Here is a 26,722-nt window from a genome sequence, read left to right as displayed (position 1 = left end):
CTTGGCTTTCCCTTCTGGAAAATCCCACGTTATCTCTCATTGCATGCTCTCCCCCAACCCCAAACATCTTTTGCTAAGAAAATTTCTCTAAATAGAATTATTTTACTTCACTGTTAGTCATTGTAGTAAAGCAATATTGTATTAAAGTAAAACAAAAATATTGTATTTGGTTTTTGTTTGTTTGGAAGCCACACCTAGTGGTATGGTACTCAGGGCTGACTCCTAGCTCTGTACTTCGGGATCACACCTGGGTGGGCTTCGGGGACCATAGAGGATGCCAGGGATCGAACCCAGGTCCACCACATGCAAAGCAAGCACCCTCCCTGCTCTATTAACTCCCTGGCCCCAATCAGACAGTTTTTGTGTCCTAAATAACCTAAAATAAATAATATTAGTTGGTCTACCAAACAAGCCCTAAGGAGCACTACAGTTCTATACAACAAAATTTAGGTTTTGTTCATATCACAATTCACGAAGTCAGGCTCCTGTTCTGACTACAGCTCTTTCTCTAGGAGCTTTCAATTACAGCGCTTCCATCTTGGAGTTCATTGCCTAGAGTTACAGCAGGGAAGTGAGAATATCAAAGACCATGTATGAATGTACAGGTCAAGACCAGATGTGGAATATTTCACGTTTGTACACATAGCTCAGGTGATCCCAACATAACTGAAAAAAAAAAGCTGGAAAATGTAATCCTGTATTCTCAGGAAGATGAAATGGAATTATTGAGTATTAGCTAGTTTCTGACACATGAAAAGCTTAAAAATATGAATAGACAGAAAAGGATATTCCAAGAAGACACTAGCAAGCAGAAAGCAAGAGAAGCTGTTTAAGATGAAATGTGTTATTGGGAATAAACTTGGTAACTACATAAAGAGAAATGATTCGACTGACCAGGAAGAGATACTAATTCTGAAATTATACATACACTTAATGAATGATATCTACAAATAATATAAAGCAAAAATGGACAGAATTATGAGAAACTGAAAAGTTCATCATAGTATGAATATATCATTTTAGTCAGTAATATCGCACAGAACAAAAACAAAATAGAATATAGAAGACATAAATGCAACTAACTAGCATGATCATAAGGACATACCAGTTACAGAGCATGCACTTTTTTTTCCTTTTTGAGTCACACCTGGTGATGCACAGGGGTCATTCCTGGCTCAATCACTCAGGAATTACCCCTGGCGGTGCTCAGAGGACCATATGGGATGCTGGGATTCGAACCCGGGTCGGCCACGTGCAAGGCAAACGCCCTACCTGCTGTGCTATCGCTCTAGCCCCGAGCATGCACATTTTTGAGTGTTAGAAATATTTGTGAAAACTGGCCATGTACTTGACTATAAGCCAGGCTCAACAAGTTTCTCTGTATGAGTTTGATGCAAATCATGTTCTCTGATTACAGTAGAATTAGATGAAAGATAAATGACAGGGAAAAAATACTTTATGCAAAGGTATTCACTCTAGTATTAATTATCTACAGTCGTGAAAAATTAGAATTGACATAACCAATGACCTGGATAAATTATGCCTCAGCAACCCAATGTGTTATCATGTAGCCATCAAAAATTATTTTTAAATGAACTATGCTGAAGATATAATACTACGTGAAAATTTTAAATCTGTATTTTACATATGATTACAAGCATGTGAAAATGTGTGCCTTCTGGCAAATATTAGCAAATGAAAACAGCTATTATAGTATGATAATGATATCACTTTATTTTACTTAAAATTTTTTCTATGATGCAGTTACATTGTTTCTTTCAAGTTAATCAATGAAAGGACATGATCTTTGCCTGGCAGCTGAAGCTAGGTACCTTAATATTCATTATCCCTTTATTCTCTAGCAATAGAATTTTAGTTGGTTATATAGCAAGACTATGTTCCCCAGCCTCCCTTGTATCTAGGCATCATGATGGGATGAAACCATAGCTGATGAAATATGAGAAGAGTGTTCTTTAATGTACTTTCTCTTCCCTTTGTTTTTCTTCTTCTCCTTGCTCCCTGAAATCATCCTTAGCCGTTACTGCACATGCAACGGGTAGAGATGAACCCAGTATGCATTTGATTGCATAAGGGACTGCTTTCCAATTTAATGAATGAGAATATGTATAACTCATGAGGATGAATACAGGCTTTTCTATTCAAACAATATCCAGAAGAGGCTCTGAAAACAGGAGGATTATCTGCCCTATTTTTGGAAATCAAATGAGGATGTATTAACATCAAAGAGTGAATGTTTGTATAATCAAGTGCAAATAATACACATTTACTGCAATATTCTTTATCACTTAAGAGAATGCTTTAGCAGAGATGAGATCCATTTATAAACTGCTTGGTCTGAGCTAAATCAGCAAGTATTCTCCAAATTTGAAATGTTAAATAAAATTAAAATTGCATTTTAAGGTTTGATAAATAGCATACTTTGTTTAATTATCATAGCCCCTGAGAAAGCTTGATATAATCCAATAGCCTGGATTACAACAAAAAATCAATATGTACCATATCAGGAATTAGAATTTACTAATTCAATAAGGAAATTGGTAAATACTGCTAAAAACAGTTCTATACTACTATAGAGCTATAGTAGAAAACAGTACTATAGTAGAAAAATTACCAATGTACATTAAAATAGATGCAAAATTCTGCTTCAAGTGCTTATAATGTGCAGTAATGACTAGGTATGCTATATAATGCTTATGATAGCAACCAATTAATTTTATCATATTTCATTATTAATTCAGACTAGGTCAGTCACAAGCTGTTCTGTAAACCAAATATGTACCTTAAATAAAAGATACTGGAGGCTAACTCAAGAACAGTCATTTATTCCAGAAATTCTAATACTTAGGGTAAACATTTCTGTTCAGATAGTTTTTTTTTCTTTTTGGTATTGTGCTCATACCTAGCAGTGCTCAGGGCTTGCTTCTAGCTCTCTACTCAGAGATCAATCCTGGTGGTGTTTAAAAGGATTTTGTGAGTGCCAGGGATCAAAATGGGGTTGGCTGCATGCAAGGCACATACCTTAAAGTCTCAGGAAATAATTTATTCATCATTACTTGAATAGAACTGTATATGGCTAATTTGAAAGTATCTACTTGTAATATTCAGTTTAAAATTTTGTCAGTAAAAATTGATTGTACCTATGGTAATACAAATAGGTCTAAGAAAAAAAATGACACCACACTTTTTTTTGGTTGAAGTTGTTCTAAGAAGTTGCTTTATAGTTTTCTAGAACATGCATGTTCATTTGCAAATAGATAAGAAAACAGTGAAGTTTTCTTATCATTGAAGGTTTCTTAGTCGTTTAGTGGCATTTAAAGTTTTACTACTGAGCAATTTTTCACACCAGTCAAGTAATTCCTCTTTATCCTTTTTAAAGTTCTCACTAGTATAAATGGGATCTGTTGTAATTTCATTCGTTTTCACAAGGTCAAATGATGAATCAAAAAGGATGATTTGTTTCAAACTTGGTTTTTCTCCCATCTGTATGTTCTAGGTAGAAGCATAAATAATGGCAGAATATAAATATTTGGTGTTTTTAATACTTTTTTGTCTTTATATATGATTGCTTTAATATTAGCCTCATTCAAAAAAATTAATGGTAGCTTTTTTAATGACAAAGGAATCTACGAAAACACATTCATTGTAAATATCACTATAGAGTGGGAGTATACTGGGGCACAATTGAAACTTTTGATAGATTTTGAAAAAACTGATGTCCATTTGGAGAAAAGCCCCATTTGCAACGCGCTGGATCCAGATCCACTATATCAACGTGTAGGTTCCCTTTCCACACCATGCGGATAGGGAGCCATAACATCTGGCTGGTATTTATCAGAATAGTTTCCCATATTGTTTAAGAAGTTTGAAAATCTAGGTTACTGAGAGGGATATAGTTTTTAAATTAAAAAAAAAAAGATTGTCAGGCACCCTGATTTATAACACAACATTCCAACCCCATCCCCTCCACCAGATCGTCCCACCCCAACCTATCCCGGCCCCGACTTCTGAGGGTTTATACTCTCCGAGTTATACACCAAAGGTGTTTCAGCCGTGAGCTTGTACATTAGGGAAATTTGACTAAGGGAAGTAGAATCAATTACTTATTGTCCCAAACAATGAATTCAGCACACATGAAACTTACCATATTTTTCTTTATAGGGGTCATACAAGCTTTTTTCACAGTTTTAGCTTCCTTTCGTGCTTGCTTAGATTTATAAACCATGTATTTAATTTCGTTGTCTACTTGTTTTGCAGGTAGTTGTATAAGAGCTTTTGGTTCAGTCACCCTAAAAATGTATTAAATAAGATTTTAAAAATAGCATGAAATAGACTTAAATGTAAAGCAAGTTCCAAATTTTACCCAAGTATTTTTTAGGAAATATATAATTGACCTTAGTACTTTGGGAAATATTGCATATAAGAAATTTTTAGTCAAAGTTATCATCTCTGCTTGAGTTCACAGCATACTTCTCTATCTACTACTTATGAAGGGGGCATTTATATATCTATATTTTACATATTTACAAATTTTACATGATATATGACATATTAGATTTTATTTACAAGGTGATTCTGAGAATGATGATAAAAATGATAAAACATGGGATCTATTTAAAATTAGTCATCCTGTAAAATATTAAATAATTTAATATTATTACTAACATCACTTGTCACTTGTCATCCCATTGTTCCTTGATTTGCTTGAGCAGGCGCCAGTAATGTCTTACATTTCATTTGGCTGGACAAAACCCTTTTTGAAGCAGTATTGGGCTCAGGCACAGTTGGTACCAAGTCCACTGTCCCTTTGGTTTTACTACTGCAGGGCACATAGCTCAACTTCCAACTGCCAGAACTGACCCAACACTGAAAGTTTTCTTTGAAAACAAGAGTTCATGTGCAGGGAAAGTGCCTGAGATTTAGTATCTCCCATCCTAAGCAACCTCTTAACCAATAACTGAGGGGGGTTGGTATATTAATATCCCAGTTCCCTTTTCCTCTGCAGGATAACTGAGTAACACTGTTTTGGCTGCCTGCCCTTCGCTCTTTCCCTTCCCTACCCACTCTTATCATCAGTTCCTAGGATCACCTCCTGAATAAACTATGCATACTCAAACCATTCTCTCAGGATTTATTTCTGGGAGATCCAAAACAGCGCCACATTAAAAGGTCTTTAAGAAATGTTTCTACCTCTTGAACTGATTTATAATGTGGCTACTTATTTGGTGCTCTAAGTGATGCATTCTTGGATAATCATTAGTATGGATTCATAGAGTTGGGAGCCTAAGGGTTATAGATGGTGGCAGGGAAAATTACATCATTTATTTGCCCTCGGTGGTAATAGGGCTAAGTTCTATACTCAGTGCGTATATGGATGAGTTACAGAAAATCTATTTCATGATGACAAACTGTGCCCTACACCAGACCATCTGTCTGGCGAATATATAGCCTTGATCAAGATTAATGATATTATTGGGTCAGCATCACTCATCTGTACTATTAAAGAGCCCCGGAATGTTTGTGACAGAGGGCTATATGTACTAAAGGAGAATTTTTCATTTCAAATATGACTTGTGAAAAGAGGCTACCTAGGTCCTCTTTAGTCTCATTATCTTTCTTTCCAAGAAAGCAAGCTTCATTTGCAAATAAGACGGCCGAGGTGAGCCGGGCAAGGGAAGCAAAAGGACGCTAATTGGAGCAGTCATATTCTGTCCATGTTTCAGTTCACAATATAGTTCATGTCGCATCCACATGCATTTCTAAAATGTGCCTGACTCACGTGCTCCTGGCAAAGAAGGGAATAGTGCCACTGTAATTTATATGCGATTTCTCCTTGGCAAGGAGAGGCAGAGTAACAAGAACAGAATGATAACTTTCAGCAGCAAAGGACACCTTCAGCTGGGTGAGGCCAAGGCAACAACAGGAGTCTCTTTGGCTTTTTTTAATGAAACCAATTTAGGAAAACAAAACTTAGCCCCCCGCACCAGGGCCTTTTTCCCGGAGAGGCGCCCGTATGCCACAGTCGACCTTTCCTGCCCTTCCTTCTTGCTGCCTTGGGTGGTTCTTGGTTCTTGGGAGTTTGCATCGCCTCACGTGTCGGTTTGACAGGCAACCACACTGTCTCAGGACTCCACTCCCCTGCCTTGCGCCCACTATCTGCTCTGATTAGAGTCGCCAGCATTTCCACTCTATTGTTAAGCGTTTGTTCTATTTGCCGTCCTGGCCTCTAGGCATCCCGAGCTCGCTATCTGGCGGTATAAGTTAGATCTCCAGGTACCAATTGTCCTTTTTGCAAGTGTTCTGTTTACAAAATTGCATAAGTTTTAAGCAATCTGCCCCAATACAATTTTCCCCATATGCCCTATTCCTATCTTTGGTGTGCTCTTCAGCAGAATATGAACATCTTCAGAGACACCTCTGGTATTGTAACCTGTGTGAACGATCTTACCTCACTTCAGTAATTATCTCTAGCTGACGCCGATGCATTTCTTCTGACTGTGGTTTCTGTACCAGAAATTTCAGCTGCTTAAAGAGACGATTTGAAAGAGTTCCACTTTCTATGAAATCAAGTATGTCATATATCATCATTGACTTGGGGATGTTTTTGAGCTCTAGTCTACGCCAAGGGTTATTTTTGCCACCACGAGATGCAGGGATCTGATCTAAAAGATTGGAATACTAGATGGGGAAAAAACAGTAAAAATGATTGGGTATGGTGCCCAAGCACGTTCTTGTTTTTTTTTTCTTTCTATGTTTCTGTGGCCTCCCCCCAATGGGACCCTGGGGGCTACCAGGGCTATATCTGGCCGTTCTTGGGAGGCCCTGTGGAGCTGGGGGTTGATTCTAGGGCCATATGCATGCCTGGCATGTGTTTCAGTCTTCTGAGCTATGTCCTAGCCCTCTAGTATGTTTTTAGACACATCTCCCAAAGTTCCTCTCATATATAACTTCCTTTAGAAAGTATTTTTTTGGAGGGTGCAGTGAGATAACTCAAAGGGTTGAAGGCATGCTTTGCATGTTGGAGGCCTGGGTTTGATCACTGGTACCACACAGCTCTTCAAGAACTGATGGGAGTGACCCCAGAGTGCTGAGTCTCGGGCAGGGCCAGAGCACCCCTGGGTGTGGCCCCCCACAAACCAAACCAGAGCAAACCAAATGGCCACCTGCACACGGGGCTGAGGAGATGTCTCAAGGGGCTGGGGTGCTTTTGTGGCACATGGGCGCCCCAGTTGTGATCTCCAATATTTCATGGCCCCCAAGCACTGCCAGGAGCTATGTCTTCTGAGCAGTGATTTCAAAACAAAATAAAACCAAAAATGAGTACACTTGCACAAACCTTTTTAGAAATAATGAAATTATCAGTGGTGTTAAATGGCAAATTTCACTTACTTTAATTTGGAGTCTTTGGAATCGTTTTTAAAATACAGTCAGATCAAACACTGGGGCATGGAGATGTGGTTTAATTGGCAGAGCATAAGCTTTGCAGGAACAAGACCCTGGGTTTGATCCCTGGTATTGTTTGGTGCCCCAGAACCACTGATAATGGCCCTGTGGGCCCTAAGGAGGGGGCAATCAAAATATCTTATAAAAGTGACCTCTAAAGATCTTATAAACATTTACTTTCGAGCTAGGAATAGGGCAGGAGCCAGGTGCTAGTAGGAAATGGACTACCAGGTGGTTAGGGTCTAACCATCCCCAGCCACAAATGCCCACACTCACATACAGGCCAGCATTCCTTTCTTTGTGTTATTTAGGTATGTGCTAACTTCAGTTGCCACTGTTTAGTTGAATAAGCCCTGTCCTCTAACAACATGGCTCACATTTCAGTTACTACAGTAATAAAGAGTAATTTCACAAAGTAGAAACTCAGCAGTTAGCTCTTTTGTCCATACATCATCGAGTGCATGACAAATGTGCATGATGACTCATGACAAATCATGTCACTTCTTTCATGTGTGTCAGTGAGCAGTCGTTGGTAGGGATCTGTTATTTAGTTCACTCACAGCCAAGTGCATATTTTGTTACCTCTTTGTCTCCTAGTGAAAAACCCACATTGCATTTTATAAAGATCAGCAATCTAAAAAGGGACTGGGCCAACAAAGACAGAAAAGGTGGTGAGCCTGGAAGTAAAATTCGAATCAATGAAAAATGGAGTTCTAGAATAAATAGGTGCCATCACTCACACAGAAGGTCTCAGAGTTCAATCCCTGTCAGTGAAAAGCAAACAAAAAAGCACTGAGAGGGTAAATGTCGAAAAAGACAATATGAGTGGGACTTTAATATATTGCTCTTCTGGTGATTCAAACTCAGGAATCTGAAGAGTCACCAGGGCATGGAGAGGATGCTCCCTCTATGCTGTCAGGTATATGAGAAGAGAAGGGAAGCACAGTGCGAACGACCCTTGAGAAACAGTTTGAGATCCACATCCTGTATGGCTCACCTTTATACATGGACAATTCAAAGGATTTGAGGACATTCTGAGCCAAGGGTTCTTTTCCCCAATAGGGGGCACTTCAGAGTGAGCTCAGGCTGGCTACACTGGTGAATGCCTTGAGGTCACACCTGGCAGTGCTGGGGGTGACCAAGGACACAGCAGTGGTGCAGGAGGGGACAGGGGCAAACGATGCCGGAGTTCAAAGCTCGAGGGCCCTGAGCATGCAAGGACTGTGCTCCTCTCTTCTGAGCACCATCACTTTTATGGTCCTGTGAGTTGAGCACTGCCAGTGAGTAAGTTATTTCTGGAGAGTGGAGCAGTCAAATGAATGAACAGCTCCCACGGTCAGTGCTCTGTTCTGCACTGATGTTGGGTAGGGTTTTTGTTGGTTGTGTTGTTTGGGGGTCACATTTCTCAGTGTTGAGGGCTTACTCCTGGCTCTGTGCTTGGGAATCACTTCTGGCGGGGCTCAGGAGACCTTTCGGGGTGCTGGGGAGCGAACCCGGGTCAGCTGTGTGCAAAACAAGCACCGATCTGCTGTGCTATCGCCCTGGTCCCTAACCTTTTGGTTTGTTTGTTTTTGTTTGCTTTTTGTTTTTTGGGTCACACCCGGTGATGCACAGGGGTTACTCCTGGCTCATGCATTCAGGAATTACTCCTGGCGGTGCTCAGGGGATCATATGGGATGCTGGGAATCGAACCCAGGTTGGCTGTGTGCAAGGCAAATGCCCTACCCGCTGTGCTACTGCTCCAGCCCCGGTCCCTAACTTTTTATGACAAAGATATTTGTTTCGTTTTGGGGTCACATATGACTGTGCAAAGGACTTACTCCTGGCTCTGCCGTCAAGGATCACTCCTGGTGGGGCTTGGTGAGACCATATGTGGTGGTGGGATTAAAACCCTGGTCTGCTGTGTGCCCTACCTCCTGCAGTATTCTTTTTTCTTCTCTCTCTCTCACCTATGTTTTAAAAAACTCTCACTTAACCCTATTTTTATCATCTATTAGAAGGAGTCACTTGCAAATTTGAAGACTGGAAGGAACTATTTATCTATCCATCTATCTATCTAGCTAGCTAGCTAAAAATCACTTATATCTTAATTCTTAAAATGATCTAAAACCTATTTGTGTCTAGACACTGACTCAATAAATGTCAGTAATCACCGCAGTTCTCTCTTCTGAAGTGTCAAACTGAGGATGCCTTCGTCTCGGACACCAATCGCACAGTCACTATCTGCAAGTATGTAACCTATGTCCTTAGCAAAGACAGTTGGCATTCCGAAGCTCTACGTGATTCCTGGTTCCATTCCTAATGATCTAAGACTCAAAAAAAGGAGAAGGCTCAGTGGGTACAGCACTTGTGACTTGCACGTGTGAAGCTCTGGATTTGAGCCTTGGCATCACCAAAAAAAAAAAAAAAGACTGGGATCTTTAAGGTACCACATTACATTATTTTCCTATTTCAAATGGAAGCAACTATGGGTTATATAGTTATGGCCATATGTTATTAGGCAATAGAATTTTTTGATCTCTTGTTTCTTTAGAATTTATAAAATGGGAGCTGGAGAGATAGTACAGTGGGTAAGATGTTGCCTTGCACAGAGGGCTGACCCCCACTGCTATATATGGCCCCCAGAACCCCACTAGGAGTGACCCCTGCACACTGCCAGAAACAAAAAGGAATTTGTAAAATGGGGATACTAGCAATACCCACCTACCTCTTAGGGTTTTTATGGGAAAAAATGGTATTGGTATTACATCAGTATTTGCTTCTATTGTTAACATATCTAATCTGGATCCCTTGATTCTGCATTGCATTTCATTTTTGCCACACAGACCAGAAAGCTAAATGCTGCATTGGACCCCTCTCTTTAGCCTACCTCCCCATCTAGCACCCAGACCTACTGCGGTAAGTTCTGTATCTCTTGGGTCTCCAGGCTCACAACCCTCCACTGAGCTAGTTCTCCTATAATACTAAGCTGGAACCTTCAGACAAGAAGGCTCCTGCTGGCCTCTAATCCATTCCCTACCAAGTGCAGCCTGATGGATCCCTTCTCTCTTAGGATGACCTCATTACTGGCACCCAGACTCGAGGAAAACCAAACACCTCTTTAAGGTTGAAGGGCCACCCTGATAAGGGTACCAGCCCTCCAGTCTGACAGCATCCCCTCCCCTCCCTGTTCACTCTTCTCCAGTCTGCAGACCCCCTTTTTGGCTCTGGAGCATTTTTGCCTGCTATGGAGTCTTTGCCTGGGTTGTGCCACCTGCTCGGCCCCAGGCTGATGCTGTGACACATTGTTGACTGCCTGCCCATCAACCACTTCCCACTTCTCCCTTGCGGAGCGCTGACGGGCTAGTTTGTTCTTTTTTTTTTTTTTTTTAGGAAACTGCAACAGCTCTGGGAAGGAGACCCCAGCACATGAACCATGATGGTTCTAACTGTAACGATCCCATTTCCCTTTTGCAGTGACTGGTTTAGGGGGAATACACGGTCTAGTCCCAATCAATGAGAATGGGGTGGGGAGGGGGAGTATGTTGAAAAAGATATTTTTCTTGTTGAGAGGGCTAGGAGTTCCCCTCTTCCTTTTGCATGTCGTTGGGGATGTGACAGTCACCTTGTTACCAAGTGAGGGAAGCTAAACGCATGTTGGAGAAGCTGACCCAGAATTCTGATGTCCATTTGCTAGCTCAGGGACACCGCTGCCACAATCCACGCAGGAACTTCTTACAAGGAAAATGAAATGGCTTTCACGGCTTAAGCCTCTCATAGTTGGGAATATCTTGTTCCTTATAGCAGAGCGTTTCCAAATCCTCACTGGGTCAAATCCTTGTCATATGCTCTCTTAGCACCATATACTCAGATTTCATGTTTTGATTTTTTTAATTGAGATAAAATTCACATAATACCAAATTCATCATTTTAATGTGCACAGTTCAGTGCTTTTCAGTAAATTCACACTTTATAGCTCTACTACTTTCAAAACATTTCCTGCAAGCCTCCAAAGAGAGCTCACATTCCTTAGCTATCACTCTCCAGACACAAAAAGCCATGCATTTTAGGAGTCCACTAATAGGAAGTCTCCAAAATAGACAGCGTAGAAAGGCGGAAGCAGATCAGTGGCTGACAGCGCCTGGAGGGAGGGATGAAGAGTCGCTGCTAATGAACAGGACGGTTCCTTCTGGGGTGGCAAAAACCTTTTGAAACCAGATGGTGGTGATGTTTACACACTACTGAGAATGTCCTTTATGCAACAGGATCGCACACTTTAAAATGGCTAAAATTGGGAGCAAAGGGAGGTGTCACTGTCACCTGTTGTGCATCGATTTGCTCGAGCGGGCACCAGTAACGTCTCCATTGTGAGACTTGTTACTGTTTTTGGCATATTGAATACGCCATGGGTAGCTTGCCAGGCTCTGCTGTGCTGGGCGAAATACTCTCAGTAGCTTGCTGGGCTCTCCGAGAGGGACGGAGGAATCGAACCCGGGTCAGCCGTGTGCAAGGTAAACGCCCTACCCGCTGCGCTATCACTCCAGCCCAAGGGGAGGTGTACAAAAAAAATGTTTAAACAGCAAAATTTATATAGTGTGGGCTTTGCCTCAATAAAAAATAATGTATGATTTTGTCTTCTTGGAGAATAAGGGCCAGGAAGGTTTTTGTTTATTTTCAACATCTAAATCTAAATTCCTTACGTTACCTGCATATAATCTTTCGTGGTGACAACGTCTACTTCGTCACTTATTTCAAACTTCTGGTGAATAAGCTCATCTTCCATCATTTGAGAGTAAAGCTTTTTTTCCCCCACAAGCCTGTAAGTATCAGCTATTGCCTATAAAGAGAATTGAAAGTAGACTTTTAAAATAGAGGCACAATAGAAATAATTAGGCTCGCTCTTCAAGCCAGTGTTCTCCCTCGAACACTTACCTCGCTTGCTTGTCTCTCTGCTTCATTACTTATTTCTGCTCCAGAGAAGCCTGTGTTCTCTCTTGAACATGTACTTCTCTCTTTGTCTCCCCTCACATCTTTCTAAATAAATTTCAATCAAACTATCTTGCTTCACAAAAATGATAGCGATAATTATCAGCACATGCTTTATATATTTTCCCTAACAAATATGGCTCCTTCTAGCAGCTTGCTTGTTAAGAAAAATTCTTTGTTTTCAAGGGAAAGATTCTATAGGGCTTTTTAAAATAACCACTGGACATTTGTTTCCACATCAAGATAATTTTACAATGTAGCAAGCGGAGCAGAGTCTATAATCATAGAGACCCAGTTTTTTCTATTATCTCCCCAAAAACATTTTCCCCCTTACAATACAAAACAAATGTACGATATCATTCATGCTGTGCATACCAAGAAAACTCATACGGTAAATAAATAGGTTGCCGTAGGAACTGCAAGGAGAGATGCCGCGTGGCAACTTTCCTATATGTCAGTTTAGACATTACCTCCAATTGAAAACATGCTTCAGGCTGCTATACTCTCCATTTTCTCTTTTGAGTCTTTGTTCTCAGTAACCAAGGAGTGGCAAATAATAATAAAAACAACAACAACAACAATAATAATGATTTTTTTCTCTCCCAAAGTGTTGCTACCTTATACTTAAGAGAGGACAGAGAGAGAATCACAGGCAATAGAGAGGCTCAAACCCTGTCTGGCCCTACTTGCGCCATCCCCTTCGTGTAAACGCAGCCTCCTGCTAAGAGCTATACATAGACTGTGAGCAGAGCCGTAAGTACTTGCCACCACCCCCCCCCCCGCCCCGGAAGTATGTGCTGACTCTTCTAACACATATTTATATTACGTATCTGTGCTTTTGGCCACACAGGGTATGCTTATGTGAAAGGCAGCTGGCGTCTAGGAAAATTCAACTCTTTTAATTCCAGATTGTCTTTGCTTCTGTATAGCAGACTGTGTTATTTGTGCAAGTACGGGCCTCAATGCTGATATGGCCATAAAAGAGTGGTGGAGGCAGCAGCAAAACTCAGAAACATTCCTTCTGACATAACATACAATGCGGCAGCAAGCTTAATGATTTTTAACAAGTTTTCTATTACGTTTCCCACTCTAATTTGGCATTTACCTTTGGTTTTGTTTTGGGGCCATACCTGGTCCTGCTTCTGGGGACCGTATGGGATGCCAGGGATCAAATCCAGGTCGGCTGTGTGCTAAGCAAGCACCTTACCTGGTGTACTATCACTCTGGCCTTGGCATATCCCATTTCACTCATTTTATGTTCTAAGCTTAGAACATACACATATGGAAAATAAATGAAAATATTCAAATGGTTGTAGTTCTCTTCCAAATGCACTAAATTGAAGGGAAAGAAAAATAGGATGGCACCTTCCTTTAGGCAGATCATTTTTGTTGCCATTTCATTAGTTGTTTTACACATCTTTTTTTCCCTTTTTGGGTCACACCCAGTGATGCTCAGGGGTTACTCCTGGCTCTGCACTCAGGAATCACTCCTGGCGGTGCTCAGGGGACCATATGGGATACTGGGAATCGAACCCAGGTTGACTGCGTGCAAGGCAAACGCCCTACCCACTGTGCTATTGCTCCAGGCCCTGTTTTACACATCTAAAGTAAAGGCAGTATTGGCACACAGAGCCTTCTTGCAATTAGTTCCCGGGGGGGCCTAATTAGCCATCCCCATCCTGACTCTATAGGTGAAGGCTGCTTAGTTGTACACTAAGTAGGTCTGAAAAACCATCTACGTTCTGGCTTGAGCACTTCTTTAGATGTGACATTTTACTTTAGCTCAAGTTACTCAGAGGATGCATTTACTGTCGGTTCCTACCTACTCTAGTCCACTCAGCCGCGGCCATCAACCTCTCCAAGTCCCAGTTTCCTTATTTGTGCAGTGCCTCAGCTGTGTGGCTCAGCTGTGTCAGGCCCGTTCCAGTCCCAAGGCCAAAAAAAACGCCAAGCCTGGCAGCCCAGGGCAGGCTTGCTGCCCACTTGTGACAAGGGTTTGAAAAGAGTTTGCCCTCCAACAGCCAAGATGTTCTTTCTCAGAGTAAGGCTGGATGCGGGGAGGGACGGGAATGAAAACCTGAGCCCGGGAGAAAGGGACGGGGCAGGGTTTTGGGCCAGGATTCCAGAGGCAGGTTCCACCCCTCTCGGGTGACTCGATGGGTCAGAGGGGGCATGTCTCAATTGAATAACTCCGCTGAGACCCCATAGCCCGGTGGCTATATGCTGGCTGGCCGACACTCCTACTTGGGCTTGTCCAGCTGCTCTGGGAAGTCCCTCGCCTGCCTGGCTGGGAATTCTCATTCATGACGGCAGGAAGGGCTAGCACCTCCACGGCGGGGGCAGTTTGTTGCTTTGGAGCAGTTTGATCACGTACAGCCTCAGCCTCAAAACTCAAAATGACCAACACGGCTTTCAACTTTGCAACGTGCATAGTACATGGAAACACAAAGAAGTGTTCAAGTGTCAGTTCTTCCCCCTGACAAGCCTCTCCAAGTTCCAGTCTCTTCACAGGCAAACCGAGAACAGCACATACCTTCCCAGCGCGACTGAAGGAACACTTAAGACACAATGGATTAAAAACAAATTTTTTTTTCTCCAGTGAGGATTCTTGGTCAACTGGGCCAGCAGTTCAATGGAAGGGCCTGAGGATGCGTTCTGGCACCGGAGTGCCAGGTTTGCCTGGGACAGTGTGTGGGGTCCCCAAGGGCAGCACCCAATGATGCTTGGCACCATATGATGTCAGAGATTAACTACTGGACACTCTCCTAGCCACCTTGTGGCCCAAGAGATGGCGTGAAGCAGTGTTCTTGACCCAGGAATGATTCAGCGTGGTTAGGGCCCTGGAATAGAGCCCCTGGGTCCTGGTGGCAAACCCTTCATTTTCTAACTCTAAGGCTTCCGGCAAGTTAATTTTTCCTTTTTGAAAAATTGTTTTGTCTTGGGGACACAACTGGTAATACTCAGGGATTACTCCTGGCTTGTACTCAAGAATTACTCCTGGTGATGTTCAGGGGACAATGTGGGATGCTGGGGATCAAACATAGGTCAGCAGTGTGCAAGGCAAGTGCCCTATTCCCTGTACTATTGCTCTGGCCCAAGTTAGTCATTTTCAAATGAAGTCAACACAGAATCTACATTCTAGAGTTTAGGAGCATTAAATGATAATGCACATAGGATATTTAAATATTTAATATCGTACTTGATAGTGCTCAATAATGTTTCTCCTTTTGACAAAAATGCCCAGTCCTCAAAAAAGACTGGGATCTGGGGCCAAAGCAATAGTACAGAAGGTAAGGTGCTTGCCTTGCTCGTGGCTGACCTGGGTTCGATCCCCAGCATCCCATATGTTCCCTGAGCACTGCCAGCAGTGATTCCTGAGTACAGAGCCGAAAGTAACTTCAAGCATCACTGGGTGTGACCCAGAAGCACAAAAAGAAAAGAAAAAAGAAAAGAAAAGAAGACAGGGATCTTCAGTTTAAAGTAACTAGTGAGGGGCAAACTTTTTATGTATGAATGAGGCTGCGGATTGATCCCCCAAACCACTGAAAAAATGAAATAACGTATGTTTGGTGTTGATTTTTATTTATTTGATTTTGGGTCCATGCCTGATTGTGCTCATGGGTTATTCCTGGCTTCTGTGCTTGGGGAACTTTGTGGTACCCAGGGTTGAACTGGGGTCTGTGCCATGCAAGGCAAATTCCTTAATCTTCACCCTATATCTCCAGCCCTAATATTGATACTTGTTAACTGTCAATTACACAGTGATATTCCAGGTCCTGGTGGTGGGGATATGAACTTTAGGACAGTGACTATCAAATCATGCGTAGGGTCACTTAGGTGTCTTGTCAAATTTCAGAATGAGTCTGCATTTATTATATGTTCTTATGATGCCAATGATGAAAGTCTGCAGAAGACACTTTGAGTAGCAAGGGTTTAGAATATTCTAAATATAGTTGTTGGAATAACTACAATAACAACCTTTGGTAAATAGGCATCATTCTGAAAATAGATCATCGAAGGAGGTAAGTGAAACAAGATCTGTGTTTTATACACATGACTATCCAATTGTTCTAGCACCATTTGAGAGCCTTGGCACCTTACTGAGATGCGGGTCTATTTTTGAATTCTCTATTCTATCCCATGGATCTACATCTATCAATCACTGCACTGTTGAGATTATTGCAGTTTTGCAAGTCATGAAATCAGATGGTGCAAAACCTCCAAACTCTGCTTTTCTGCTCCAATGTTCTTTAGACTGCTCTACATCGTTGTATTTGTTTTGCTTTATGTGCATGTGTATATTATGAGTATATATGTGTATGTGTGTGTGAATACATGAGGAATGCCATCGAAAAGTCAAAGGAAATGAAATGGAAGAATGAAGGAAAAGATTCATTCAAAAATGACAATAAAAATCTGTAAAACATTACTCCTTTATAAGTGAGCTTAGATTAAACACTGGAATGGACCAAAACTGACTTGCTGCTTTCATCTTAAGAAATAAGCAAACTTATGAAAGCTGCAACCATGGGACCAGAGAGATAGCATAGTGGGTATGGCCTTGCATGTGGCCAACCCAAGGTTTAATCCCCGGCATCCCATATGGTCCCTGAGCTCACCAGGACTGATTCCTGAGTACAGAAACAGGAGTAATCCCTGTGCACTGCTAGGTGTGACCCCAAAACAAAAACAAAAAGTTGGATCCATTTGATATACAGTTTCTACATTCAAAGAGCAAGGAAGTTGAGTAAACTTACAGTGAGAAAAATTCATTTCTATGGGCTTTCTACAAACATGAATTCAATCGTTACCAGAGTTTATTTGAAGCTGAACTCAGGGCAAAAAGGAACTCTAAGTTATTCTCTTTAAGCTGGGTATGTTCTTATAATAAAAAAAGACCCATGAGAGAGGGGTCAGAGTGACAGTACAGCGGGTAGGGTGTTTGCCTTGCACGCAGCTGACCCAGGTTCGATCCTCAGCATCCCATATGGTCCCCTGAGCACCATCAGGAGTCATTTCTGAGTGCAAAGCCAGGAGTAACTTCTGAGCATCGCCAGGTGTGACCAAAAAGCAAAACAAAACAAACAATCCCCCCCAAACCATGAGAGGCTAGAGAGATTATAATGCTTTTTTTAAAAAAAAATATTTTGTGCCACAGCCAGTGGTGCTCAGGGCTTATTCCTTACCCACTTTATTCTTTCTCTGGCATTTGTGTGGCCTCTGATGGTGTATTTAGTTAGTCTTACTTTCCATGTGAAAAATTTCTAGAAGGCTACAAGAAAATAACTTTTAAGCTATGGTTCACTAAAGGCCCAAGAATGTACGCATTTACTTAATTGTGATCATGTAGAAGGGTCAAAGGAGTGACACTGATGGTGTAGTCCCATGGAACGGACATGGCCAGGCAGCTGCAGCATCCGGAAATGCAAAATATTAGGCACCGTGTCAGATCTACTGAATCAGAAGCTCCATTTAAACAAGATCCTCAGGTGAGTTCCTAGGCTGTAGGCACAATTCTGGAGAACATCCATGAAACTTACAAGCATAAGAACTGAAGCAACAGTTATTTAAATAACTAATTTTAAAATATTTTAGACCAAGGGCCCAGAACGATAGTATAGCAGGTAGGGCGTTTGCCTTGTATGCAGCTAAGTGACCGAAGTTCCTTCCCTGACGCCCCATAGGGTCCCCTGAGCCTGCCAGGAGTGATCCCTGGACACAGAACTAGGAGTAAGCTGTGAGCCCCACCAGTTGTGGCCCCAAAACACACAAAAATATTTTAAGCTAAGAATGTAGTTCATTCAAATTTTATGTATTTATTTTTTTGTGTGTTTTGGGTCACACCCAGTGATGCTCAGGGGTTACTCCTGGCTCTGTGCTCAGGAATCACTCCTGGTGGTGCTTGAGGGACCATATGGGATGCCAGGGATTGAACCCGGGTCAGCTGTGTGCAAGGCAAATACCCTACCCACTGTACTATCGTTCCGACCCTTCAAATTCCATTTTTTAAAGTTCATTTTTAATAGCCCAGCACATTTAAAAATACGCTAATAGGGGCTGGACTGATAGCACAGAGGGTAGGGTATTTGCTTTGCATGCAGTCGACCCGGGTTCGATTCCCAGCACCCCATATGGTCCCCTGAGCACCGCCAGGGGTAATTCCTGAGTGCAGAGCCAGGAGTGACCCCTGTGCATCGCAGGGCCAAAAAGAAAAAAAATATGCTAACAGGATCAAAGAAATAATGACAAAATGTCATTAAAGTAAATGATATTATCTAGTGCTACCGCAAGAAAATGTATTTGAAAACAGCTAAGAACAAAACAAAAATGTAAATAAACTTTTCTCACTTTCTATATAATTTTCAAACCCTGATCAATACGGTACTTTCAGTCCGTTATTAACAAACCAAACTTTTAATATAAAGAAAACTGATGGTATTTCCGAGAGCAGGGGTAGAGAATCTTTCTCTGCCCAGGGTCATTTGGACATTTATAACATGATTTGTGGGCCTCGACATCAGGCAGGCAGCTGTGGGCAGCCAAAGAGCAGCAGAAACATCTGTCCTGTCATGCCCCGGGGGCAGAGCCACAGCATGCCGCTGCTCTGAGAGGTTCCCAGGCTCGGTGGTTCCCACACCTGTTCTAGGACCTTGGATACGTGATTTGTCCCAAATATTGGTTATCTGATAAATGAAAATACTTCGAAACATAATGCTTAAAGAAAGCACTATCTGCCTGCAGGGCTGTTTACTAGTGAATTACTGTAATCCATATACATTGTACACAATTCCGATATTACAGACGTCAAGAAGCTAAATTAACATAAATGCACATCATTAAAAATATCACCTTAGTTGACGACTTCAGTATATTTCTTCCACAAAAATACTTGTAACCATGGCCATCACTATGCAGAAAAATTTTAAATACAATGTAAGGTGGAAATGTTTCGCCACTGAATCTAAAATAAAGGACAAGAATTAGTCTCTTGGCTTCAAGGTGTAGGCTGAGGTCTAGGCTTCATTCTCCCTTGTCCTTGCAAAGTCACCGTTTTCTACAAGCAGGGCAAAGGCTCCATCAGAGCACTGAAAGCACCAGCATTGAAATGGGCCGGAGAGAATGAAGAGCCCCGGGTCCGAGCTCCCAGTGATTCCCCTCCCTGCATCAGAATGGATACACTATGGGAGATGAGAGCTGCTTTCAAGGCCCAGCTGTTGTTCTTCAGTTTCTTTTTTAAAACATGGAAACAAATATATAAATATATTTTCTGTTTTTACTGAGGCAAGACGGTTTACAACCCTGTGATTCTCGATGCTTTAGGCATTCAATGTCAATGTACCACACCCACCTGCAAAGAACCAATATCCCTCCACTACCACCCCCGGGTTCCTCCTTGCCCGCCCCTCTCCCCTCCTCTCATGCTCAGCTGCCAGTCTAAGGGTTTCTTTTCATTATGCCTCAGGTTTTTTTCCACACAATGTCAACAAGAACAAGATTATTATTCTGTTACTGTGTTCTGAGAAATTATGAGGACTTTAGAAAATTAAGTCATGACTTCTTCATATGAACTAAGTTCTTCTTGAAATAAATCAAAATTAGAAATAGTACCTGAATTTAACTTTATGCTTCATGGTAGGATCTTTCATAAGTTCAGCTTCCGAGGGGCTTGCATTCTGGAGTATTTCGGAAGTCACATAATGTTCCTGAAGGAGACGATGGAACTATAAATGGAAAGTAGTACCCTGCCCAGGTGCAATTTACTGAAAATAACAGAGGCAATGAGGTAAACTGAACTTAACATGGGACTTGGAGTCCTAGTCTTGGCTTTTCTGCTTACCACGTCTGTAGTCTTCAGTGGTTATTTCACCCTTTTTGGCTCAAAGTGTGTGTGTCTCTCTCGGAGGTACTGAGCACGGTTCTTTTTACAATATATTGTTATTACCTGTTAACTCATCTATGTCTCCTACCAGCATTATCATAAGCTTCATGAAGATAGGGGGCAGTGTCTTTCTTCTTTAGCACTGTATCCCTGGCATCTAGTAGTGTGTTTGGGATGTAGCAGGTGCTACCAAAAAGTGATGTTGAAGCTGCAACCACTGGAACTTTGTAATGGGTCTGTCAAGTTGACAGGCAGGGGGTGGGGTGGGGGCTGGAAGGGCAGGCATGGTGGAGGGAAGCTGACATTGGTGGTGGGATTGGTGTTAAAATATTATATGCCTAAAACTCAACCATTAACAACGTTGTAATTTATATAACTACATTTAAAAAACTGAAAAAATCCTCGCCCAAAAAACCACTCAAATATTGAAGTTGAATGAATCACTGTAAAATTAAGGTACTATCTCTTAATCGCCTTTTACATATGACATACTCCCTTAAGTGCCTTATACACACAACCTCATTAAATCTTCATAGGTCAGCAATATCATTATTCATTATTATTATTGTTGTTGTTGTTACCCTTTTAAAACTATGCAGCTGAGGCTCAGGAGCGTCTGTAAGTATCCAGAAGCATACAAGCAGTACATTGGGAAGCCCAGACTGAAACTTGGATCTGTTCCTTTAAAGCCCCCACCCTTTCCTGAGTTCCTGCCCAACTTGTACCTATAATAATCATATAAAATGTGTGCCAGAGTAACAGTACAGAGGGCAGGGTGCTTGTCTAGCATGTGGCCAACTCGGATTCGATCCCTGGATCCCCATATGGTCCTCCAAGCCCACCAGGAGTGATCCCTGAGTGCAGATCCAGGAATAATCCCTGAGCACAACCAAGTTTGGCCCCCAGACAAACAGACAAAGAGTATACTCTAGGACTTTTAAAAGCACCAATAAGAGACCAGGGAGATGGCTCAAAGAGCAGGAATGCATGTATGGCATGCATGAGGCCTTGAGTTTAATTGCTGGCAAACTTCATTGGGGAGGACCCCCACCAAGAAAAAAACGGTAAAGAATTACTAATGTAAAGTAGTAACTTGTAGCATTAAGATAGCAGATAAAAAATAGAATCTCCTTCTTTCTGTCTAAATTAGAAAAAGTCTAAATTAGAAAAAATTACTAACATTATGACAATTAAATACAAGTTTCATATGTGAAGACAATATAACAATGAGAAGTCAAGTTTATTGGGTGGATTTTCTGCTTTTGCTAATATCAGCAATGTATGTAAGGGTAAAACAGTAAAGAAATATCCACATTACTCAGATTTTATTATAATTTCTAGAATCATTTAATACTCCCCTTAAGGGAACTATTATGAATTACAGTACTGTAAACATGGGTGACTTACTAGGTAAACTTGGCATATATGAAGAAAGGTTAAATACTCTGCTGAGGTACCAGATTTGTTACGGTGGGGAGTGGGGAGCATGTATCTTTTGTTTTTTATTCACATAGGCCATAATATTCATAACATGGGCCTTTTTCCATTAATGAGATCTTAGCTTCTGCTGCTGAATCATATTAATGACTACAAGGTGTAACACTATGAAAACACCTCACTAATTTAGTCAGCAGACTACCTGCTGGACATTATAGAGATTATTTTCATTGCTGTTACAAATGATGCCAGGAGGAAATTGCACATATACTATAGAATGATTGCTAGAAGTGAAACTGCTGGGTATAGGTAAGGACATTTTTAGTTCAGGTTTTTCTGGGCCATTCTTGGGGCTCTAAGAGAAATTCCTTCCAGCGGTGGGAGGTGTCAACAATGCCAAACTTAAAGATTGAAGCCAGGGACTCTTCTTTCACTTAAGCTACATCTCTGGTCCTAGTTTAGAGATTTTTTATTGTTGAAAGATCAATATTCCTGTTTTACATTCTCAAATAGGAAGTTTGATTGAAGAATTATATTGGCTTCAGATAGCCACCATGGGCCAGAGAGACAGTGCAATGGGTCTTGTTTTGCACACTGCTGACCTGAGTTTGATTCCCTGCGTGACATATGATCCTACACACACCGCTAGAAGTTATCACTGAGCACTTGAGCACTGCTGGGTGTGGCTCACTGTCCCCCATATTAAAAATCAATCCAGAAATAATCATTTAGGGATAACACAAGAAGCTATCCCAGAACCCCATACACTATTACTACGTTCAAACAGAAGTGATTAGAATCAGTTATATAGCCTGTATGTTACTTATATATATCTTTTAGCTTGATAAAAATTAAATGTCAAAGCAAACATAAAGCGAAATACATACCACTGCACAAATTATGTGTCTTAGAAGTCGAAATATTATTCTATTTATGTAAGAAAGCCAAGCTCTCTGTATTATTTTTACTTTTTCTTCCTTGTAAGATCTGAGAGGGAAAGAAAGAGGTGTAGATTTGCAAAGTAGTTTTAATTTTCCTGAAATATCGAGGAACTTTGAACTTTTGCTTCCTCTTCCTGTACCTCCCAACCCTCTCCCGAAGAATGACCGAATAAGGAACATTTGGATGTAGTCACTGGAACTGGTCATTCGCACAATCTAGTCAGAATGAGGATTTGAATACTTGAGACTATTTCCATGGGATAAAAGGAATCTTCATAATCTAAAGGCATATATGTTATAAATAAAAAGTGCAAGAAGGCAAATTTGCTTTCTAAAAACATCCATGATGCGAAACAATTCTGTTATAGTTAAAAACACTGTCCAACTAGTTTAAGTGCTCTGAAAATAGACTGTGGAATAGTTGAAACAACAACAGGCCTAATGATCTGGGAGGGGAGAACCATGGCCCTCGAAAGAAACTCCCTTCATGGATCTTTGCCTCTGAACTGGGCTCATCCAGGTCAGGTCTGAGAATGATGCTCATTATAACTTTTGGTCATCTCCCAGCACTGGCAGGCCGTGGGATCTGCCTCTCCAAGACTGCCCATTACTGCCCCTTCACAGGGATAACCCTGTGCAAAGAAAGCTACTTCTACCTAATGTCAATGCTGATTTGCAAACTGAAGACTGCAAGAGGCAGAGTAGAAAAGGTCTGAAGTATTGAAGCAAACTTTTTTTTTTTGCTTTTTGAGTCACACCCAGCAATGCTCAGGGGTTACTCCTGGCTTTGCACTCAGGAATCACTCCTGGCAGTGCTCAGGGGACCATATGGGATGCTGGGAATCGAACCTGGTTCAACCGCGTGCAAGGCAAACGCCCTACCCGCCGTGCTATCGCTCCAGCCCCTGAAACAAACTTTTGAATCCTAGCTAATGCTATTTATCGACCTTTCGATCTTCTACAAATCACTCACTTTCTTCCAGTTGCCACTTCCTTGCTTTTGGAAGGGAACGAGACCATTTCCCAAAGTTGTTTCAGGACCGGAGAGATGTGTGGCAATAGGCTTTGTAAATGATGAGATCCTATCATTATAGTAATTATTAATCGATTCAAAAGTAATTTTAACACATACAAATCCTCTAATTCATGAAATAAGAAGTGTTTTATGTCCGCTGTGTAAATACCAAGTAGAAAGTCTCCAGATGTGGAAAATGATACAAAGTGAAAGATAGTACTGACCTGAGCTCAGGAAATGAGTCTGAAAGGTAGTTTAATCTGAAGTCTTTAATGAGTGGAACATGTGATTTTGTGACAGCAGGAGGAGGATTCTTGAGGTAAATATTCATTTTCTGAATTTTGACATACTCTGAAAGTACAATAAATAAGCATTTGAGGTATAATTTGTAGTATTACAGTTGAATAAAACTCAACAGTCATATGATGATGCTAGATCTAGCACCTGTCCAAAATGAAGGCATAATTGATCTCTCTTTTCTTTGACTTTTTGGGTCATACATAGTGATGCTCATGGGTGACTCCTGGCTTTGCACTCAGGAATCACTTTCCTGGCGGTGCTCAGGGGACCATATGGGATGCCGGGGATTGAACCTGGGTTGGCTGCATGCAAAGCAAACGCCCTACCCACTGTCTATCGCTCTGGCCGAATAATTGATCTCTTAATGTTGTTCACAGTTTACATTTTTTTGGGGGGGAAAGCACATTATCAGAGGTGCTTAATCTTACTCCTAGCTCTGTGCTGAGGGGTCACTCCTGGTCACTTGGGGGAACTATATGTGGTGCTATGAATTGAATAGAAGCAAGGCAAATGCTATAATCCCTGTACTATCTTTCCAGCCCGGTTTATATATTTTGTGCTCTAAAACTATTAGGAAGTATAGAGGGAAAACAAGTGAACCTAACATAGCTTTTTAACTGGTCTCCCTGCCTCCAGTTTTTCATCTTCCTATGCATCATGCACACGACAGTGGAGTTAACTTTCTAGAAGAATGACCCAGCTGGGGATGTGTCTCTCTGGTAGTACTTGCCTTACATGTGTGAGGCCATGGGTTAGGTCCCTGGTACCGCAGAATGATCTAAAATAGTCTTTCTCAAAGTGGGTGATTCTTCCCCTGCTTGGGACGTTAGAATGATCCAGTGCAGAGAGTAGTAGCTATGGATGCAATGGGGGTCACTTTTATTGGGGTGTTAAGTGATTTTTTCCCTGAAAGTGGGGAGTTAAGCCAAACAAGTTAGGGAGCCTCTGATTTAGAACAGTAATCAAACCTTATCATTCACCACCTGAATATCTTTTAGGGACATCTCAGCTTCCCCAAGTTGAAGTTCAGACTCTAAACCATAGCCATAATACTCTAAACCAAAACTAAGCTAATTACAAGATACCAAAGAGAATGAAACTAGATTGTGAAAGACTTCAATACAATTCTTAATTATGATTTCCCACTATAGCTTCACACCTCTAATTGTCATCACTCCCACCACTAAATTTGCAGTACCATCCCACCACTAAAAAGACATTGTACTTATCCCTCTTACACCTCTGTAAACCATCAGTGTTCACCAACTTTAGGATATAGTTTTGTGTTTCTTGGTATTCTCTTGGTAACCTCAAAGTACCAAATGTCATCAACATTCCTCTCTATATTCTGTGAGAACAAGAACTTTTTGCCAAAATCAGTTCATTGTTTACAACTCTGCTCAATTCATATCCTTTCCATTTCCTTGAGTCCTCTACCACCTGCAAATCAATTCATCTTTCAAGACCCATCTTATTGGTGATATTCTCTTAAGTTTTATACCTTCTTTTTACCATGGTGTCTTTTATATGGTGCAAGGTTCCATAACACTGTTTATATCCCATAACATTGCATGCACCCTCACTTTTCTACGATTTGTTAGAGGTCCCAACCACCACCCATACAGAGCAAAGTTCTGCTTTAACATATCCCATAACATCCAACCAAAGTCCAAATTTTATAAATCTTTCTAACACCCTCACCTCTGAAATGCCCCACTGTTGCCAAAAGTGTGCATTTTCCTAGAAACAGATAATTTAACTACAGATGAGTTCTTCGTGGTCTTCGGCTAGAGCACTGTGACATGAGAAGACCAAATCCCTGGAGTCTACTGAATACCCACCCGAATGGGGTCTATATGTCTTTAAGTTGGGACATAAGGTACAGAACCGCTAGCACTCGCCCCTTCCCCCATTATGAGGCAGTTTAACAATTGTTCCGGAGGCTTTAAAGGTGGACGATTTGGTATTGATTGAACCCTGACCTCCCACTTTCTCTCAGATGTGGCTTTTTCTGTGCCTCTTTTCTCTTTTCATGAGATCTGATATAATCATGTGTACAGCTATTTGGTTGTTGGGAAGACAGAGTCAGAGTGGGGTACATATGAAAGGCTGTATCTGAGCTTGCCGTCCTCGCTAGTAAGATCTTTGACATTTTTACTTATTTTTATTAGTATCAAGGAAGGAGCATTGTCGTCCGTGGAAAGAGGATTCATTTAGGTGGATTAAAGAGGCTTTTGAGAAAGAAACGTCAGCGCCTTTCGAAAGTAAAGGGCGTGAGAAGTTTAGCTGCAAACCTCAGAAACTAGACCACAGCCCACAGTATTCGGACAAAAAAAAAAAACCACACAAAGCAAAACCTGAAATTTTTCTACGAGGAATATCCGGCTTCAATCGGCTACTTCCGGTATCGGCGTTCCGAACGGGCTGATTGGTCGCCAAGCGCCCCCGCGTGGCAGGGGTGCGGCCTGGGAGGCCTCGTCCTTGGTTTTGCCCAACGGCTCCCGCGATAGTGGCCGCCTCGCGGTGAGCGCCGCGGCGCCGGTGGCGCCGGGTGCCTCCCTTCTCCTCCAGCGTCGCCGCTCCGGAGTGGCCGCCTCCCGGGCGCTTAGCAACCACCCGCACGAGGGGCGGAGCCTCGCCGGGGGCGGAGCCTCGCCGGGGGGCGGAGCCTACGTTTCTCCTCCGCGCGCGCGCGCGCGCCCGGCACGACGCGCATCTCTGCGA

The 26,722-nt window shown here is 41.8% G+C and overlaps 1 protein-coding gene across 2 annotated transcripts; it reads right to left on the bottom strand.

Annotated features, from left to right (window-relative positions):
• Positions 1-2,761: 2,761 nt before the first annotated feature.
• Positions 2,762-26,584, bottom strand: CXHXorf58 (chromosome X CXorf58 homolog). Of its 2 annotated transcripts, none has more exons than XM_055122901.1 (9): positions 26,356-26,584; positions 23,923-24,049; positions 22,630-22,729; positions 20,035-20,129; positions 19,276-19,387; positions 12,146-12,277; positions 6,467-6,696; positions 4,163-4,307; positions 2,762-3,510 (listed from the first exon to the last, which is right to left on the bottom strand). In XM_055122901.1, exons 2-9 carry the CDS (start codon positions 24,027-24,029, stop codon positions 3,301-3,303), a joined length of 1,131 nt encoding a protein of 376 aa, XP_054978876.1. In that variant the 5' UTR covers positions 24,030-24,049; positions 26,356-26,584; the 3' UTR covers positions 2,762-3,300. The 2 variants fall into 2 exon arrangements, with proteins under 2 accessions (XP_054978876.1, XP_054978877.1); XM_055122902.1 differs by having other exon boundaries at positions 6,467-6,540.
• Between the last annotated feature and the right edge of the window lie 138 nt (positions 26,585-26,722).

Source organism: Sorex araneus, chromosome X (assembly GCF_027595985.1).
Source record: "Sorex araneus isolate mSorAra2 chromosome X, mSorAra2.pri, whole genome shotgun sequence".
Taxonomy (NCBI): domain Eukaryota; kingdom Metazoa; phylum Chordata; class Mammalia; order Eulipotyphla; family Soricidae; genus Sorex; species Sorex araneus.
This window is presented reverse-complemented; position numbering and strand designations above follow the sequence as displayed.

What these genes read in the sequence shown, in the direction of transcription:
- CXHXorf58 (XM_055122901.1), bottom strand. Translation starts at nt 24,029, where the DNA reads ATGAATATTTACCTCAAGAATCCTCCTCCTGCTGTCACAAAATCACAT. An exon ending in GACTCATTTCCTGAGCTCAG is followed by an intron (nt 22,730 to 23,922) that starts GTCAGTACTATC and finishes TTTCCCTCTCAG; the next exon opens with ATCTTACAAGGAAGAAAAAG. An exon ending in CCACGAAAGATTATATGCAG is followed by an intron (nt 6,697 to 12,145) that starts GTAACGTAAGGA and finishes TTCCCCATCTAG; the next exon opens with TATTCCAATCTTTTAGATCA.